Source organism: Protopterus annectens, chromosome 8.part0 (genome assembly GCF_019279795.1).
Source record: "Protopterus annectens isolate FY-2018-M chromosome 8.part0, PAN1.0, whole genome shotgun sequence".
Lineage (NCBI taxonomy): Eukaryota > Metazoa > Chordata > Ceratodontiformes > Protopteridae > Protopterus > Protopterus annectens.
In genome coordinates, this window is record NC_056741.1 from 189,333,000 (window position 1) to 189,352,481 (window position 19,482).

Sequence of the window (19,482 nt, forward strand, 5' to 3'; positions counted from 1 at the left end):
CCTTCTCCGACCCGCATTCTGGGCTCGGAGCACTTGGAGCCGAGCCACGTTGGATCCGGGGGTAGGTCGGAGCCGACCGTGCTGGGCACGTCGACTCCGACTATTCCCTCGAGTCTGTCTGATCCGACCTCTCGGAGCCGTGGGCCGAGCTTCGGATCCGAGGGATTCGGTGTGCTTTCGGCTCCGTCCCGGTCGGAGCACATTGGTCCTTCGGATCCACCGTTCTCGGCACCGGGTCCGATCCCCGCTTCGGATCCGAGTGGGAGTCGGATCTCGGATCCGTCTGAGAGCGGCTCCCCCTCGGCTTTCGCTGCAGTGGAGAGGGCACTGTTGAGTGCTTCCAGGCCTCCGGTCCTGGCTTTGGCTCCCTCCTGCACTCCTTCTCATCTGGTCCTGGCTCCCCTCACCCGGCCCTCTGGGCAGCCTGCCTCAGTGCCTTTAGGAGTTCCAGTGGAACAGATTACAGCCCGTGAGGACTCCTCGGACAGCCCCCCCGAGGAGATTCCCCACAAGGCAAAGTGCAAAAGGAGGCACATAGACTCCCCTGAGAGTCTCACAGAAGATACAGACTTGGATGAAGGGGAAGGCTCCCCGAGATCACCCCCTGAGGATGTCTCCTTTGGAGACATCATGGAAATGCTCAAAATCAGAGGTGGGTGGTCTTCCCCCAAGGCTTCCTCTGACGAGTCCGTATTCCTTGAGGCATTCTAGGCAGGACCATCTACCTCTTGGGTGTCCCCTCCACCCGACACCCTGGTGGATCTCATATCCTCTAGGGCTTGGAAGGAACCGGACACAGTAGAGCCGATCCCCAAGTGCCCAGACAAAATTTTGAGTCCCCCTGCAGAGAGATCACATTGGAGCAGAGGTCCCCCTGTGGATGCCATGTTGGTGACTGCAGCCACTAAGAAAGAGTTGGCTCAGGAGAGCCCCACGGTTTATCCTCCGAGCAAGGAGTCTCGCGCGATGGACCGTCTTGGGAAGCGGGCCTTCAGTTCAGCGACCTTCTCTATGAGAGCCTTGAACTATATGGCACACGTTATTAGGATGCAGCGGGACCTAATTAAGGAGTACACTGCTTCCCCTCCCGGGGTCCATGTCGGAGGGAGACAAGGATTTGTACTCTTCCCGAATGGCCACCCTTCGCTCTGTCTCTAATACCTCTATGCGGCTATTGTCTCATGCTATAGAGGGAGCCGCTAGAGCAGGCGGAGTCGGGCTTGTCATGAGGAGACAGGCCTGGCTCTGTCACTGTGACTTCTCGGAAACCTTTAAGGCGTCATTCGCGAATGCCCCTTTTGATGGTTCTGCACTGTTCGGCAAAACTGTTCGCGACACTCTTGTCCAGAGCGAGAAAGACAGGAAGACCTTGTCTGCCATCGGAGTCCGCTTCTCTGCGCCCCAGAGGTCCTTTTCCAAGAATCAAAAGGGTCAGAAGAAGATGTGGTTCCGAAAATCATATCAATCTCAGTCTGCTCAGGACAACCAGTCCTCCCGTGGCAGAGGAGGACAGGGCGGACGCCACCCCAGAGGCAGAGGGGGTCCTAGGAATTTTGGGTCCAGAGAACCTTTCTCTGAGAGGCCCATGCAGAACCCCTGAGGGGTTTCCCGACTGCTCCACTCTGGAGGCAGTCGGGGGGCATTTTTCGAAGCACCTGGCAAAATGGGAGTCCATAACAACAGATCGCTGGGTGCTTCGCAATATATCCAGAGGTTACCTAATTCCCTTCATAGCCAATCTCAGAATCAGAAGCCTTCCCGACGTCCCACCCAGTCAAAAGAAGGTGGCCGCTGCAGAAATTCAGCAGCTTCTACAAAAAAGAGCCATCCAGCCCGTCCCCCCAGATCAAGTCGGATCAGGGTTTTACTCCAGGTTCTTTCTGGTGCCAAAAAAGACGGGGGACTTGAGGTCCATCCTCGACCTCTCTTTCCTAAACCTGGCGGTACCCAAACAAAAGTTCCGAATGGTCACGTTGCAATCCGTCCTCCCCTTATTGTGGGAGGATGACTGGATGTGCTCTATAGACCTCAAGGATGCGTACTATCACGTTCTAGTGGACAGGCATTCCAGGAGGTTCCTCCGCTTCCGGCTGGGAGCCAGTCACTTTCAATTCAGGGTCCTCCCTTTCGGTCTCACCTCAGCCCCCAGGGTGTTCACCAAGGTCCTAGCGATAGTAGCGGCCCACCTGAGACTCCAGGGAATTCAGGTCTTTCCATACCTGGACGACTGGCTCCTCACAGCCCCAACAAGGCATCTACTTTGCTCAGGAAGGGACTATTTTCTCGGTCTGGCTCCACTATTAGGATTAACCATCAACATGACCAAATCCTCTCTCATCCCTACACAGATGCTAGATTTTATAGGGGCAAGACTGGATTCCAGACAGATGCTTGCGTTCTTGACTCCAGATCGACTTCGGAACCTGATGTTACATGTGCAGGCCATTCTCCAACTGCAAACTCCTTCGGCGGAATTGATTCTGAGGGCCCTAGGATCTATGGTGGCTGCAATCCCTCTGCTGCCATTGGCCCGGTTGAACATGAGGGTTCTATAGTGGACCCTCCAGGTACAATGGTCCCTGTCTTGCAACCCTCTGTCTCACCCCGTTTCCTTAAGCAAGGTTTGCAGAAAATCGCTCCTGTGGTGGCTCCATTCTCCCAACCTCCACACGGGCCGTCCCTTCTCACTACCTCCACCAGTCGACACAGTGACCACGAACGCTTCTTGCCTGGGGTGGGGGAGGGGCATTTTTTAGGCAGAACAGTCCAAGGCACTTGGAACGACGTAGAGACCTCTTTGCATATCAACATCCTAGAGATGAGAGTGGTGCTTTTGACGTTGCAAGCACTACACAACTCTCTTCCAATAGGGACAGTTGTGGTACAGACAGACAACATGTCGGTAGTCTTTTACATCAACAAACAGGGGGGAACCAGGTCTTACCCCCTTTGCCACGAGGCCATGAGAGTGTGGGAATGGGCGATTTCCACCAACCGCTTTCTCATAGCAACGCACATTCCGGGACGGTCCAACATTTTAGCGGACAGGCTCAGTCGTACTATCCTGACTCCTTACGAGTGGTCTCTCAACCACCGAGTGGCAGAGCAAGTATTTGCCCGATGGGGGCGACCATAGAGGGAGCCGCTAGAGCAGGCGGAGTCGGGCTTGTCATGAGGAGACAGGCCTGGCTCTGTCACTGTGACGTCTCGGAAACCTTTAAGGCGTCATTCGCGAATGCCCCTTTTGATGGTTCTGCACTGTTCGGCAAAACTGTTCGCGACACTCTTGTCCAGAGCGAGAAAGACAGGAAGACCGTGTCTGCCATCGGAGTCCGCTTCTCTGCGCCCCAGAGGTCCTTTTCCAAGAATCAAAAGGGTCAGAAGAAGATGTGGTTCCAAAAATCATATCAATCTCAGTCTGCTCAGGACAACCAGTCCTCCCGTGGCAGAGGAGGACAGGGCAGACGCCACCCCAGAGGCAGAGGGGGTCCTAGGAATTTTGGGTCCAGAGAACCTTTCTCTGAGAGGCCCATGCAGAACCCCTGAGGGGTTTCCCGACTGCTCCACTCTGGAGGCAGTCGGGGGGCATTTTTCGAAGCACCTGGCAAAATGGGAGTCCATAACAACAGATCGCTGGGTGCTTCGCAATATATCCAGAGGTTACCTAATTCCCTTCATAGCCAATCTCAGAATCAGAAGCCTTCCCGACATCCCACCCAGTCAAAAGAAGGTGGCCGCTGCAGAAATTCAGCAGCTTCTACAAAAAAGAGCCATCCAGCCCGTCCCCCCAGATCAAGTCGGATCAGGGTTTTACTCCAGGTTCTTTCTGGTGCCAAAAAAGACGGGAGACTTGAGGTCCATCCTCGACCTCTCTTTCCTAAACCTGGCGGTACCCAAACAAAAGTTCCGAATGGTCACGTTGCAATCCATCCTCCCCTTATTGTGGGAGGATGACTGGATGTGCTCTATAGACCTCAAGGATGCATACTATCACGTTCTAGTGGACAGGCATTCCAGGAGGTTCCTCCGCTTCCGGCTGGGAGCCAGTCACTTTCAATTCAGGGTCCTCCCTTTCGGTCTCACCTCAGCCCCCAGGGTGTTCACCAAGGTCCTAGCAATAGTAGCGGCCCACCTGAGACTCCAGGGAATTCAGGTCTTTCCATACCTGGACGACTGGCTCCTCACAGCCCCAACAAGGCATCTACTTTGCTCAGGAAGGGACTATTTTCTCGGTCTGGCTCCACTATTAGGATTAACCATCAACATGACCAAATCCTCTCTCATCCCTACACAAATGCTAGATTTTATAGGGGCAAGACTGGATTCCAGGCAGATGCTTGCGTTCTTGACTCCAGATCGACTTCGGAACCTGATGTTACATGTGCAGGCCATTTTCCAACTGCAAACTCCTTCGGCGGAATTGATTCTGAGGGCCCTAGGATCTATGGTGGCTGCAATCCCTCTGCTGCCATTGGCCCGGTTGAACATGAGGGTTCTATAGTGGACCCTCCAGGTACAATGGTCCCTGTCTTGCAACCCTCTGTCTCACCCCGTTTCCTTAAGCAAGGTTTGCAGAAAATTGCTCCTGTGGTGGCTCCATTCTCCCAACCTCCACACGGGCCGTCCCTTCTCACTACCTCCACCAGTCGACACAGTGACCACGAACGCTTCTTGCCTGGGGTGGGGGAGGGGCATTTTTTAGGCAGAACAGTCCAAGGCACTTGGAACGACGTAGAGACCTCTTTGCATATCAACATCCTAGAGATGAGAGTGGTGCTTTTGACGTTGCAAGCACTACACAACTCTCTTCCAATAGGGACAGTTGTGGTACAGACAGACAACATGTCGGTAGTCTTTTACATCAACAAACAGGGGGGAACCAGGTCTTACCCCCTTTGCCACGAGGCCATGAGAGTGTGGGAATGGGCGATTTCCACCAACCGCTTTCTCATAGCAACGCACATTCCGGGACGGTCCAACATTTTAGCGGACAGGCTCAGTCGTACTATCCTGACTCCTTACGAGTGGTCTCTCAACCACCGAGTGGCAGAGCAAGTATTTGCCCGATGGGGGCGACCTTGTTGCGATCCTTTTGCCTCTCATTCAAACACGAAATGCAACGATTACTTCGCTCTGATCCCCTCTCCGGGGAAGTCCCCGAGAGACTCTCTAGTTCATGCTTGGCCTCCCGGTCTGCTTTATGCTTACCCTCCTCTCCCACTGATGTTGAAATTGTTACAGAAAGCCAGGCAGCTGGGGAGCAGAATGATCCTCATTGCCCCATTCTGGCCTCGTCAGACATGGTTCCCTTACCTATGGTCTCACCTAGTGTATCCACCATGGATTCTGGATCCCATTCTGGATCTCATCTCTCATCCTCTCAGTCTTCCAACTCCGAACCTGGTCAACCTCAAGCTGACGGCTTGGTTGCTCCAGTTCCACTCCTCATAAGGACTCCCGGGATCTCATCACCGGTCAAAGCCATTCTTGTAGCAGCTCACAAGCCTTCCACCAGGAAGGTTTATCGGAGTAAGTGGAAACGCTTCACCATTTGGGCAAAACACCATTGTTTAGACCCTTTTACAGCCCCGATATCATTGATTCTAGATTTTCTAATCTCTCTCTTTCACCAGGGGGCTAGTTCTTCCACAGTCAAGGTACAGCTGGCAGCAATCTCATACTACCATGTGGGGCAAGAGTCTGGTCCTATTATCACTTCCAAACTGTGTAAGACCTTCCTTAAGGGTACCTTCCTCCTTAGGCCTCCAGTTAAAGAGGTGGTACCTCCATGGGATTTATCCTTAGTCTTGCAGGCCTTGACTGGTCCCCCATTCGAATTGGCTGCCACGGTTGATCTCAAATTTCTCTCTTGGAAGACAGCCTTTTTGGTAGCCATAACTTCAGCCAAAAGGGTATCGGAATTGCAAGCCCTTTGTGTCAAACCACCATATTTGGTTTTTCACTCGGATAGGGTTTACCTCAGAATCAATCCGTCCTTTCTACCTAAGGTATCTTCAGAAGCGAACATAAATCAATCCATCAATCTCCCAGTGTTTTTCCCCAACTTTCCTAACAAAGGAGAGTACAAGCTTCATTCCTTGGACGTACACAGACAGTTACGTTTTTATATCCACAGAACTGCTGGTCATAGGCAATCCAATCAGTTGTTTATCTCCTTTGCCAAAAGTAATTTCAGAAAATCAGTTTCTAAGGTTTCTCTCTCTAGATGGATCTCGAGCTGTATTCTGTTAACATATCAGAGTTCGGGAAGGCCTGCACCTCAAGGAGTCCATGCTCATTCTACTAGGGCCGTTGCCACTTCTGCGGCCTTTCAAGCTAGGGTTCCACTGGATGACATTTGTTCCGCATCCACTTAGGCTTCATCTCACACCTTTATCAGCCATTATAAAATAGATGTTGTTTCCCGAGGTAGAGCATCCTTTGGCTCTGCGGTGCTCCAGAATATCCTTCCATGAAGGCCACCCAAGACTTAGGTAGCTGGGGACTCTGTCCCACAGGTTGCTGACAAATGAAGTTCCTACTTCAGATTAAGAAGTTATGTACTCACCATAATGTTCCATCTGAGTAGGTATCTTCATTTGTTTGCAACCATCCCCCCCTCCTTCCCCCTGACCAATTGGATCGCTCTTATGTTATTAGCATATGTTCCCATTGGGACACCTGTTATCTGTTGTGCTATGGGGCAAACTTGATCTGAGGTCAGTCAGGGCAGGCAGGGGATTATGGGTAAGGGGGAGGAGCTAGGAGCTCAGATCTATGCTATGTTAGAAGAAGTTGCTGGCTCGGATCCGAGATCGGATCCGTATCCCACAGGTTGCAGACAAATGAAGATACCTACTCAGATGGAACGTTACAGTGAGTACATAACTTCTTAATTCCTGAAGGATAAGCACTTTCATTTCATGTGTGCAAAACTTCATCAAATAAGGTCATCAATTTAAAGAAACACTTTATATATCCCTACAATAGTCACAGGCTACAACATTATCCAATGAGAACTTAAAATCAACCTACACCCAGTTTCACTGACACCTGTAGATATTAAAAATATTAAAGGGAACCCTTTAAAAAATTATTTTTGAACCTTTTTAGAAAACAAATAGCTTAAAGCTCAATGAACAATATTTAAAATATTAGACATATCAGTAAATTATTTTCTTGAACTGTTGTATATTCTAAAAATATATTCTAAAAATTGCTTTTATAAAACAGCTCATAAAGTGCATTTAAATACAAGATATCCCACTAATATAGCACTTGAAAGCAAGTACAATTCCATATGGCATGTTATTAAAACTTCTACTACTATTATCTTTTCAATGTTTTTATTTTCAAAATAGGTGCTGTACTAATATGTTCATTTAAAACTGGCCACATTTGTGCATTCCAGTATAATTGTCAGTATGTTTCCTTTATTACTAGCAAAATTTGCCCTGGCCCACCATAGGATTCATTATTATTTTCTCCAAAATAGAACATTTAATTGTGTGGCTAGGATGTTCCATAATATGTTTCACTAGTGCTTTATTAGGTTTTACCTTACCAATCTCATAAAGATGTTCATAGATGTGGTCTCAGAGCTTCCACTCCTTTTACATATATAAAAACCCTCACATTCCTGACATAGTGCTACATATACTGTTCCCACACTTTCACAGTTAACTCTGTCATGTAGATGAAATGTTCCACCTAGTATATTAAATGTGCCCCCAGTATGAATAAATTTACAATATGTACACCTTCCGCATTTAAACATACTCAGTTGTCTAATGTTGGTTCTATTTCTTCCCTCAAATAAGTTCTTCATAGTTTGCCCTTTTTTATAAACTATGATGAGTCTCTATCCAAGCCTATCCCTCATCCATTTATGTTCATTCATAAGTGTTCAGTTCTAGAGCAGGATAGATTTTATAAAACCACTATCCATCCTGAACTTAGCAATAAATGAGATTTGGTAATGGTTACTGTCTATGGCAGATGATACTATATTCTGCCCTTCAACGTTAATGACAGCAAGTTGAGTACCACTGTTAAGAATAGGTAAAAATTGCCCCTGTTCTCTCTTAGATATAACCTCCTGAATAATATCAGTAATTAAACTTTCTGGATATACTCTATTAATGAGCATGATATTTGACCTGGGACATATATGTGCAGCCCTAACCCTTTGGCCTTTGATAACTGCTTTTTTCTGTGAGAAGGGATGGAAGCTAGAAAACTATAAAAAAAACAAGTTGAGTATGTAGAGTCCCCATACATGCAGGATGTGTATCTGTTGTTGACCATGTCCTTCTCTAAATATACATCCCTATAAACCATATTATTGTAACTGATATTATGCATAAATCTTAAAAAAATAGTTGTACTACTTATATAGTAGATATGTTTCCCCTTGTGCCCTTCTACACTGTAAAATATCATCCAAATAGTGTGAATATGTCCTAAATTTACTAAAATATTCACTGTTTTGAATATATGTATACTCCCATTCCAGCATGACTATGTTCCTGAAAAGGTGACCAATAGGTGAACCCATAGTTCATTGGGCTTTAAGCTGTTTGCTTTCTCAAAAGGTTCAAAAATATTTTTTTCAATGGTTCAGTTTAACATTTTTAATATATGCAGGCTTCAATGAAAGTGGGTGTGGGTTGATTTTAAGTTCCCATTGGATAATGTTGTAGCATATGACTTTTGCAGGGATATATAACGTGTTTCTTTAAATTGATGACCTTATCTGATGAAGTTTTGCACATGTGAAATGAAAGTGCTTATCCTTCAGGAATTAGGTATTTTGGATTGTTGACACAGTGTCCTGTTTATCCCTGGATCTTTGGTTCAGAGTTTCTGTTTGTGCAAATATGAATAAATACTTTTACAAAAACCTTTGTTGGTAAGAACTAGGATGCAGAATATAAAACTGGAAATAAACCTAACATGTAATAGATACAGTGTATAGTGTGCCATTATTGCTACATAAACTTAAACATCATACAACAGAGAAGAAATTATAGTAGCTAAGAAATTGGCAGTGCAGGAGAGAAAAAAGGAAGAAAGAGAGACAGTAGAAGGTATAGTTTTAAGGACGTTCTCAAACTTTATGCTCTTTAGTTACAGAGGATAGCATATTGTTAGCCAAATATCACAGAGATGTTATGAATAGTAGAATGTAAATTAACCTGGAAAGATACAAGAGTATAAACAATTGTCATGTGATGCTTTAATTGTTGTTTAAACGAACTTACATGTTGAATTGTTTTCAGTATCAGACAGCTAGGGTTCCATGCTTTGACAACTTTGCTTGAATAAAGAGTCTCTGGAACAGTTATAGGCTTTTGTTATTGCGAGTAATGATTTTCCTTTAGATTGTAAGGTTCTAACAGGAGATTGAGGAATGATGTTGCTTAAAGTAGGGTAGTTTTGCGGCTCATAGGTGAGCTTATATAGAGTAGTAAGTTGGGATAGTAATAAGCAGTAAGTACTTCAGTAGTTCTAGTCTAGTGTTTTCACTGATTGCTTGGCAGTGGTGTGTTCTGTGATGATGACTGACTGTGAATTTGACACCTTCATTCTAACTTTATTTTTAGATTGCAATGTGGCATAAAGTTTTATGTACTGTACCGCTGTCATGGAAACCAGCTCATTAACAAGTTAAGGCTTTAGTCCTCTGTGACAGCTGAAATGTTAGACAGTTCTGAGGCTGTATAGAGGAGACAGGTTGATAATTAAATAGGTTCTATTCTTCTTCTTGCTGTGTCAATGAGGTATGTTTTAACCATGTAGAGGGAGCCTAGTTTTTTATGTGTTTTCTTTATATCTTAGGACATGTGTTGGTCATATCTTAAATGGTAATCAATGACAGCACCTAGTTCTGTCTGGCTGATTATTTTGATCCTAATATTATTGGCAGAGGTTATGGTGAAAGGTTCTTTTTTTGTCTGAGAGTTGTTTTGGGTTGAATAATATTAATTTTATTTTGTTAGGGTTTAATAGGAGTAGTGACTCATTTAGCAGTGCTTTGGTGGAAGAAAACAATAATTGTGTAAGGTCTTGAAGATTACTAAGTGTTTTTATGGAGCAATCCAGTGTAGAATCATCAGCAGACTGAACTTTTGTAGCCTGCATCATAGTAGTATGAAGTTCATAGATGAAGATGTGTAGCAATGCAGTGGTGCAGTGGTTAATGTTGTTGCCTCACAGCAAGAGGTTCTCTCCGGTTCGATTCTCAGCTGGGGTGCCTTCAGTGTGGAGTCTGCATGTCCTCCCTGCATTCAAGTGGATTTCTTCCCACATTGCAAAGACATGCATCTGGAGTGTTTCTCCCCAGGAATCCGCTGAAAATAGGCTCTGTCCTAGTCAACTTTCCCAGACAACAATTGTTAAATAAATAAATAATAAATAAAGATGTAGAAAAGTATGGATCCCTGGGGAATGGCAATAATTAAAGAGAGGAAGCTTGTGATGTCATTCTGCCATTTAACTACTTGAGCTCTGTTTATCAAGTAGCCATGGAACCAATGTAGAGAGCGGTTGAAAAGGTGTTTCTTAATAGGTTGTAGTAGTTTCTGATGGGAGACAGTATCAAAAGCTTTAGATGACTCCAAGAAGAGTGTGGACTCCAAGTTGCTTTCATTTCTCAGGGTATTAGCTGTAGCTGTGTTATGACGGGATCACAAATCCTGAAGAGTGACATTTCCTAAATACACAGTTACTTATTTCTTTTTATAGCCTTTTTCTTAAACTATTCTGTATGTTTGGCACTGCATGTATAATTTGTATATCTGGCATTTCAATACTTTTGCCTTGCTCTTTAAACATCTGAGATGCCCTAGAATAGTTTGACAAGTTTTTGATGTAATATCCATTTCTGTGATAACGTTATATTACCATAAGTTTCATATGTCTCTGTTTTGTTTGTGCTTATTATCAGTACATTTGAAACTGTAGTTCTTTGCTGCAAATTAAGATATGATATGATCATATCTTCTTTTTCCTGTGGATTACAGCAATGTTTTCCCTAACTTATGAATCTTCAGATGCGTGCTTTTATTCAGATGACTTTCTGCCTAAGAGTCATAAATATTGTTTGTACTGGCCATATCTATATCAATATCAATATCTACGTACATGTATATATATTTCAATCTATCTATATAAATAGATACTTAAACTTATAGTGGATTCTTACACTTCCTATTTCCTCCATATACATGCTATATCACTGCATCTTGTCATCTCTTCTTTTTCTAGCTTATATACAAATCACTTCTATGCTTATCTCCTTCCTAATACTAGTGCCCTGGCACAACTTCTTCTATTCTAAATTGTAAATAGTGTAATTTTTATTGACTCTCCATATGTCACTTTTTTCTATCTTCTTCATTTGTTAGCAGTCTTACTCTAGCAATTATTACAGAAGAATGATGCCTCACCATTGTTATTTCTTGTTAAACTGCCTCTGCATTTTACTAAACTACATAATAATTGTTCCTCTATCTGCTTTCATGTTTTATATAGTTTTGTTTTTTTTGTTTTGTTTTTGTTTTTGTTTTTGTTTTTTTTTTGTTATATTGTAAGTTACTAGTATGTTAATGGAGCTTTTCTCCTCGGGCCTCTGCTGAAAAAGGACATGTATCCAGCCAGACTAGCCCGGTTAACAAATGTAAAATAAAATTGTAAAATAAAAGAAATAAATTAAATACAGACACACACACACACACACACACACACACACACACACACACACACACACACTCTCTCTCTCTCTATATATATATATATATCTAAATATATATATATATATATATATATACACACACACATATATATATATATATATGGGTGGTTTACCTCTGAAAACTTGAAACACACATTGTCGAAAGACAATTGTGTGGAAGTATGTTTTCAAGTTTTCAGATACCCGAATAGAAATGCAGCAAATGTGCAATGAGTGAATGCACATTGACATTCTCTCATTGCAGATTTGGCATTTTGGGTGCGAAGTGCACTATAGTGGGGATCGGGAAGTTGACCCTTTCCCCACTGTAGTGCGACCTTGGAGTTAGAATAATAAAGTAGGGGGGTGCAGGGGCACTTGCCCCACTTCATTACGATCTGTATTCGTAATTGTAGTTTGAAAATCAGCAAATCTGGTTTTCGATTTACTGATTTTCGAACATCAGTGTGGTTTGGAATGATGGTTTTCGTCATTCTGGTTCGCACAAAGGGCCATTCGGCAGGTTGATTTTCAACCTTTCAAAGGTGAACCATATGGGTCTAGACTATTCACTGAAAGCACATATCACTGAAACACATTTGACTGTGTTCAATTCACTGAAAGCTCAATTCACTGAAAACACAATACACTGAAACACATTTCACTGAAAGTTATATATGGCCCTTTCCCCACTGTAGTGCGACCTTGGAGTTAGAATATTTACTAAGGGGGGAGCACTGTCCCCCCACCTATTTTAAATATTTTGAACTATACACATGGATACCACCAATTTCAGTAAATTACTCTTTTGTAAACTTAATATATATCCAAACAATGTGGGGGGCTACGCTCCCCCACACCTGCCCTTACTGTATATTCGAACTCCAGGGTCACGGCACTACAGTGGGGAAAAGACCATATATAACTTTCAGTTAAATGTGTTTCAATGAATAGTGTTTTCAGTGACTTGTGCTTTCAGTGACTTGTGCATAGTCATTTGACTTTCAGTGAAATTTGCTTTCTATAAATAGTTCTAGACCTATATATATATATATATATATATATATATATATATATATATAGATATATGATCTATATCACATGAACGAGCAATCAAAATGTCGAGTAGAAGATACTCAACATACTTTGATCGAATGTTCATGTAATCAGAGACTCCAAATATTGAAATTTGGAGTTCCAAAATGTTTTGGTCGGCCTTCCTAGTGAGTTTAGCGTGTGACGTAAACATGGTACACTGTTTGGAATGGCTTCATAAGAGGCTGCTTAATTTAATATACCAACCCTGAGATCGCTGTGCATTAAGGTAAGGGCAATTTCCCAGTAATTGCTTGTATCTGAAGTTGCTTTGTGATTACCGGGCAATCGCTTGTGTCAGAAGTTGCTTTGCGATTACCAGGAAATTGCCCTTTCCCCAATGTACAGTGATCTTGGAGTTGGTATATTTAGTTAGGGAGGGTGTGGGGGCACAGCCCCCACATCGGGGGGGGGTGTGGGGCGAAGCCCCCCACTTTGTTTTAAAAGTATGTGCATTTGTGTAGGTGTTTGAGTGTTTGAGTAATGTAAGTGTGTAGGGGCTTGTATGAATTCGTTGTATGTGTGTGTGTTGTATGTTAGGTGTGGGACAAATAAAATCTTTTGATTTTGTATTTTTCAGGGTTTTTAGGTTTCGATGACATGATCGAGCGAAAAAAGTGTGTTGAGTATGTTGTACTCGACATTTTGATTGCTTGTTCATGTAATATAGACCTATATATATATATATATATATATATATATATATATATATATATATATATATATATATATATAGGTTCACTTCAAAATCTTGAAAGCTCAAAATCCTGAATCTCAAAATACTGAAAGCTCAAAATACTGAAAACTCATAATACTGAATGTCATAATGCTTTAAAACATACAGGGCATCAACACTGAATATATTGCAGTAGAAATACATACAGAAACAAAGAAAAGGCAAACCATATCAGTCTAAGCCAACTATAAGCAGGGGGGGACAAGCGCCCCTGCACCCCCTGCTACTTAAATATATCAACTCCGAGATCACACTTCACTACATTAAGATGAGTTTGGATGACAAAAACCAGGGAACCTTTTTGACTAGACTTATATAGGCCCCAGGGCCGATAGCCTAGTACTGACCTATGAACCTATGAACTTATGAGTTATGTTGTAGTATAGTACATTAAAAGGGAACATGACTAAGGTTACAACAGGCAGTCATGAAGCATGTAATGATATGTTTGCCATTTTCTTGTGTGAAGTGCAATCTCAGAGTTGATATATTTAAGTAGCAGGGGGTGCAGGGAGGTTTGCCCCCCTACTTATTATTGTAGATGAGTAATATGTTTCTGTATGTATTTCTGCTGCAATACAATCAGTGTTGGTGTCCTGTATGTTTTTCACTATTATGAGATTCATTATTATGAGTTTTCAGTATTATGAGCTTTCGAGATTTTGAGTTCAGGATTTTGAGATTCAAGATTTTGGACTGAACCCATATATAGTGCATAATCGCAAATTCAAATATCTCAAATTCGCGGTTAAGGCTTATGGTACGTGCCGTGTGGTGTTGAGAGTGTATCGTGTATGGATGTAGGTGCAATTGAAGGTAAGTGAGTGTTTTGTAAGGGTTTTGTGTGGGAGTTTGAGTGTGTCTGAATGTATGTAAGTGTTGGATGTGTTGATGTATGCATATGTGTGATGTTTGTGTGTGTGTGTGGGACTGTGAAATGTCTGGGTGTGTGTTTCCTTTTTGTGTCTGTGCGATCTCGGAGTTAGTATATTTAGGTAGGGGGTGCGGGGGGCTTGCCCTCCTGCTTACATGTTGTGTAGGTTTGTTTGTTTGGGTTTTTGTGTTTGTGTGTGTTTTGTTTGTTGTAGTGTGGGTTGGACGATGTATGCGTTGTGTGGTGTATGGTGTGTATGTGTTTGTGATTGTGTGTTTCGCGATTTTGTGCTGTCGGGATTATGGACGCTCGACTTTATGATTTCGAAATACTGTAATTCGGTATTTCAGTATTTCGAAATTATAAAGTGAATCCATATATATATATATATATATATATATATATATATATATATATATACTCATCAGTCAGTTAGTTATCTCCAGTTACCTTTATTGAACTTACTTACTTTTTAAGCATTGCAACCAGCTTGGATATAGTACATTATTCTCTCTGTCAGTCTTACAGGGCTGATTATGTATTTCTAAACTAGTAACGTTCCTTTTAGTGTTAAAATATAGATGTGTCTTACTGAGTGTACATATGCAACTCTTTTTATTTGCATGTGTTCAAACCAGATTTTGTCTAACTTTGAAACTTATTTAACACATAACTAAAAATGATCAAAATAAAACTCTGTTTAAATTTTAAATATTCTGTTTCAATTAGACAACTGTAGTTCTCTTTTGTACTGAAACCAACTTTGCCAGTATAGCTCTTACTTTCTAATTTGTCTGATAACCTCTATTATTATCATCTCATTTTACATTGCAATATATTAGAGCTTAGTGTCATGTCATCCCCAGATTGACTAATGCAGCTTCATTATCATACAATAACAACTGAAATGTATACACTCTTATAGGATACAAACATAAAATAGTGTACATGTAATGTCTGTAACTGTGAAATGAGAAAATATGCAGTAAAAAGTTGCAAATACTTTAATTTGAACTTTTTTTCTTAAGAATTTAAGCAGCTCAGACTTGCCAATGGAGAGAATCGCTGTCAAGGAAGGCTAGAAGTATTCCACAACGGGACGTGGGGTACTGTATGTTCCAATGGTTTGTCAAGGAATTCTCCAGCAATTAGAATAGTTTGCCAGCAGTTATCATGTGGACAGAGTGGTGACTTACAAACATCATCTAAGTTTGGAAAAAGTTTGAATCATAAATCTGTTAACAATGTCAACTGCCTAGAGCATCATTTGTCTCTCTGGCAATGTCCTTCATCAGCCTGGTTTGACAAACCATGTGATTCTGATGAGGAAGTTCACATCATCTGCTCAGGTAACATAACGCTACTGTCAGAGTCATCACATTCTGACTTATTCATTAATTTATTTTGTTTATTTATTAACACATAATCAGAACTGACTTGTTTTTTGTGTCCAACACAGATACCAGTGAAAGACATATTGGAATACCAAAGCCATTGCCTTGTAATAACAAATCATTGGGGATGAATTGTATAGGTAAATGATTGACTGCCAAGTGAATAAATATTGGCTGCTAACACAACACTTTCAAGCCATATTTATTATACTATTTTACATTCTTAAATGGGCTTATCTTTGTTTCCCTTATAAATATTCTGTGTCTTTTTCACATTACTTCTTTATTGAAATCAATATTTTAAACTGAACTATTTATTACTGCCTTTAGTTTATGAAGACACTTATACATACTGTAAGATGAACTGCATGAAATGAAACATTCATTGCATTCTGCTTTGCCAGTAATATAATGGAATTCTCGCATTCCAAGATGTATGTTATTGTACAATTGCTTTTGACTCTAGAAGATAAAATCATTGGAAGATCCTAGCCAATTAATGATAGTCAGAGTAACTTCTTTTTGTTAAGTTTTTATTGGATTTTAACAAAAACAAGATATATATATAAAATATAACAGATAAAACTTAACAATCAAAACTATATACAATGTCCATAACAGATTTTATATTTTGCAAAACCATTAATACTTTTCTAACAAATCATTAAGCTTTTGCCACAGTAATCACTGATGTGTAACAGATGGCATTCTCATATAAGCAGTTTGTATTTCCATGCTGCATACGGTCTTTGCTAAGTCACCGTAAGATCTGATAAAACCATCACAAATGATAGGGGTGGGGAAAAGGAAAGAGAAGAGTCGTCGTTATGATGAGACATTGAGTTGTATCCCAGACTTGTAATTTCATGAGTCTTAATACTTTCCAAATGAACAGATAAACCCCTGTGCTAATCATATATGTTGCCACAGTGGTGCAGTTTACTGAAATTGGAACTCTTTATGCATCATTATTAGAGCTTTTGCCTATATCTTCCTGTGTCTGGCACTCTTACCCAGCATGCTGAAACTATGAACTGTTAAATTGTATGATCCTATAGTCCAAATTAAACTATCTCTTTTTATGCAAGTACGTTAACCAGAGAGAGATGTCCTCATTAAACTGGAGAGAAGCCATTTTGCCTATTAGTTATTTCCAGAAAAAAAAGTAAAGTTAAAAAAAAATAATAATCATCTAACACTGATCCCCTTGCGAACAGTAGGACTTGTACAAAATGCAGTAAAACAAAATGTCCTGTTTCATTGTGTAAGTGCAAAACAACATTTTCATACATTAACTTCATTTTATAAAGAAGTTATAATAGTTTGGATTGCTTCAATTAGAGACACACTTTTAAGCATTGATGAAAAACACATCCCTTTTACTTACAGTACTACATTTTGCTTTATAGAAAATGATCATCTTCGACTTATGGGTGGAAAGGATCCATGTTCTGGAACAGTAGAAATTCTGAACAATGGAATATGGGGAACAGTATGTGATGATACATGGGATATCAAGGATGCAGAGGTTGTTTGTCGACAGCTTGGATGTGGATTTCCTATTAAGGTCACTGGGGAACCTAACTCACATAACAGATCTGGTCCTATCTGGCTGGATGAGGTACATTGCAAGGGGAGAGAACACTTTCTTTGGGACTGCCCGACCACCCTTTGGGGGCAGAGTGACTGTGAACATAAAGAGGATGCCGGTGTAATATGCTCAGGTAAGAGGAAAAACTCTCATTATAGAACTCTGGTGGAATTGTTATAGAAGGTTGAAACACAATTTGCATTCACATGCCAAATATGTATCATTTAAGTCTTTGCATGAGAGTTTCTAATATCACTAGCATAGATCATCGCTATAAAGAGCTGGCACTAGTTTCTGTTGTGCAGTTCAGGTTATTTAAAATGTATAACAAAAGCACATTTAGATTCTTAAACAAAATATTATCAAAACAAAGCTTAAATAATTTAATATAAATTCTGTATATTTCTAGATATGATTAGATAATGTACTACAACTTCTATTCACAACACATTTGTTTTCTTAATATTTAATAGGGTTATCCACTACAGCTGCTTTTACATCACCTATAAAGGGTAAGTCACCCAACATACTAAAAATATTTGTCAGTGCCAATCGTATGATTACATATACATCTGTATGCTTAATAGCAATGATATATGTGGAATAAGAAAATATTGGGAAATGCAATGTTATAAATCAAATTTCAGGACTTTAGTATGTTATGATGTAATCAATGTACTATTTTTTCATTATTGTTGGTGAGATAATGGTGTGTTATGATATAATCAAGGTAGTAGTGATTGTGAGAATTGAAATAATATGTGATGATGCAGATGAGGTACTTTTGATAAAACTATATATGTGTATTTGTATCTCTATTGACATCAGAGATCATGTGGACAAAGTGCTCTGTGTAGGAAGGAAAACTGTAGTGCCCATCTCCAATGACATACAGGGATAAAGCCTTAACCATTGTCCTATTAATGCTCCAGTTGCTTGACAGAGCTGGCAGGGAAGGATGGGTGTATCCATCTTTGGGGGGGGCAGGACAAAACAAGACTCATACCACCATATTTCTTTGGAGAAGGAGTGATACAAATGTGAATCCTGGTTGTGTGCTTTTAGCTCACCAAACCATGCTAACTGGTAGCTTTTATTGTAAGTGCACAGGAGTTTGTGCTTACAAGGTGAAGGTGTTGTGATTCCATGTAGTGATGCATCCAACATGTCCCCATCATAAGGTGGAGCCAGGACAGATATAAAACTTCTTTATAACCAGGATACCAACAAGGTCAGAAAGAGCTCTAATAATTGCCTGAATAGTTGTCCCTCCAAACAGTTTTTGACCCACCACTGGGCAGGCATTTGTAATGCAGTGAAGAATGAATGGACAAGTGTAGTTGGGGTGGGTGGACTTGATGCTCAGTAAGCATGGGGCAATGGGGCAAAAAACCTAGGGGGATCTATTCTGTTGTACATAAGAGCAGCAGCTTTTGAAAATTACCAAGGATAATGACGGTATGCTTTCTAAATGGAACAGGATCATTCAACTATGAATAAACAATTAAGTAAAGAAGCAAGTAAGCAATTAAACAAACAAAGAGACAAATAAATATCCCTTTAAATTATGAAGTCATTAAAAAGTTATAAGACTATCCTGCATTGTTCAGATTTGGTTTACCCTGTTGTCCTACAGAGTGACTGTCTAATCAATGGATTAGTCACCTCAGGAAAACTGGGAGATACTTTTATTAATCTACAGTGTAAAATAAGCCTCTTTCCAGCATTAATATTATCATTAAAAGACACTGGAATGTTATAAGTTACTGAGCAGAATAACAAAACTGGATCAGATGTGGATGAAAATCACCACAGTACCCCATATGGACTGTTAGCAGTGATCCATCTATCCATCCATGACCCCTTTTTCTCATTCTTATGCATGGGGTCTGAGAGTCACATCAACAGTGACATTCATCTAGAGCCAGTGATTACACTGCTGGGTAATCATCTTAGTGGTGATAATCAGTTCTATTTTTTACATTCATTCTGTGCACCATACATCCTAACAATCAACCAAGTTTCTTTGCTACATTCTCTGACTGCATACTTAACATT

At 41.1% G+C, this 19,482-nt stretch overlaps 1 protein-coding gene across 1 annotated transcript in view; it reads left to right on the forward strand.

The window, feature by feature from the left end:
- The window catches only part of LOC122808184 (scavenger receptor cysteine-rich type 1 protein M130-like), a 272,255-nt gene extending 256,274 nt beyond the window's left edge, over window positions 1-15,981 (forward strand). The window contains exons 6-7 of the mRNA XM_044079152.1: window positions 15,468-15,788; window positions 15,899-15,981. Of these exons, the coding sequence (XP_043935087.1) occupies window positions 15,468-15,788; window positions 15,899-15,981 (404 nt within the window). The remainder of the gene's footprint in view (window positions 1-15,467; window positions 15,789-15,898) is intronic.
- Window positions 15,982-19,482: the final 3,501 nt, after the last annotated feature.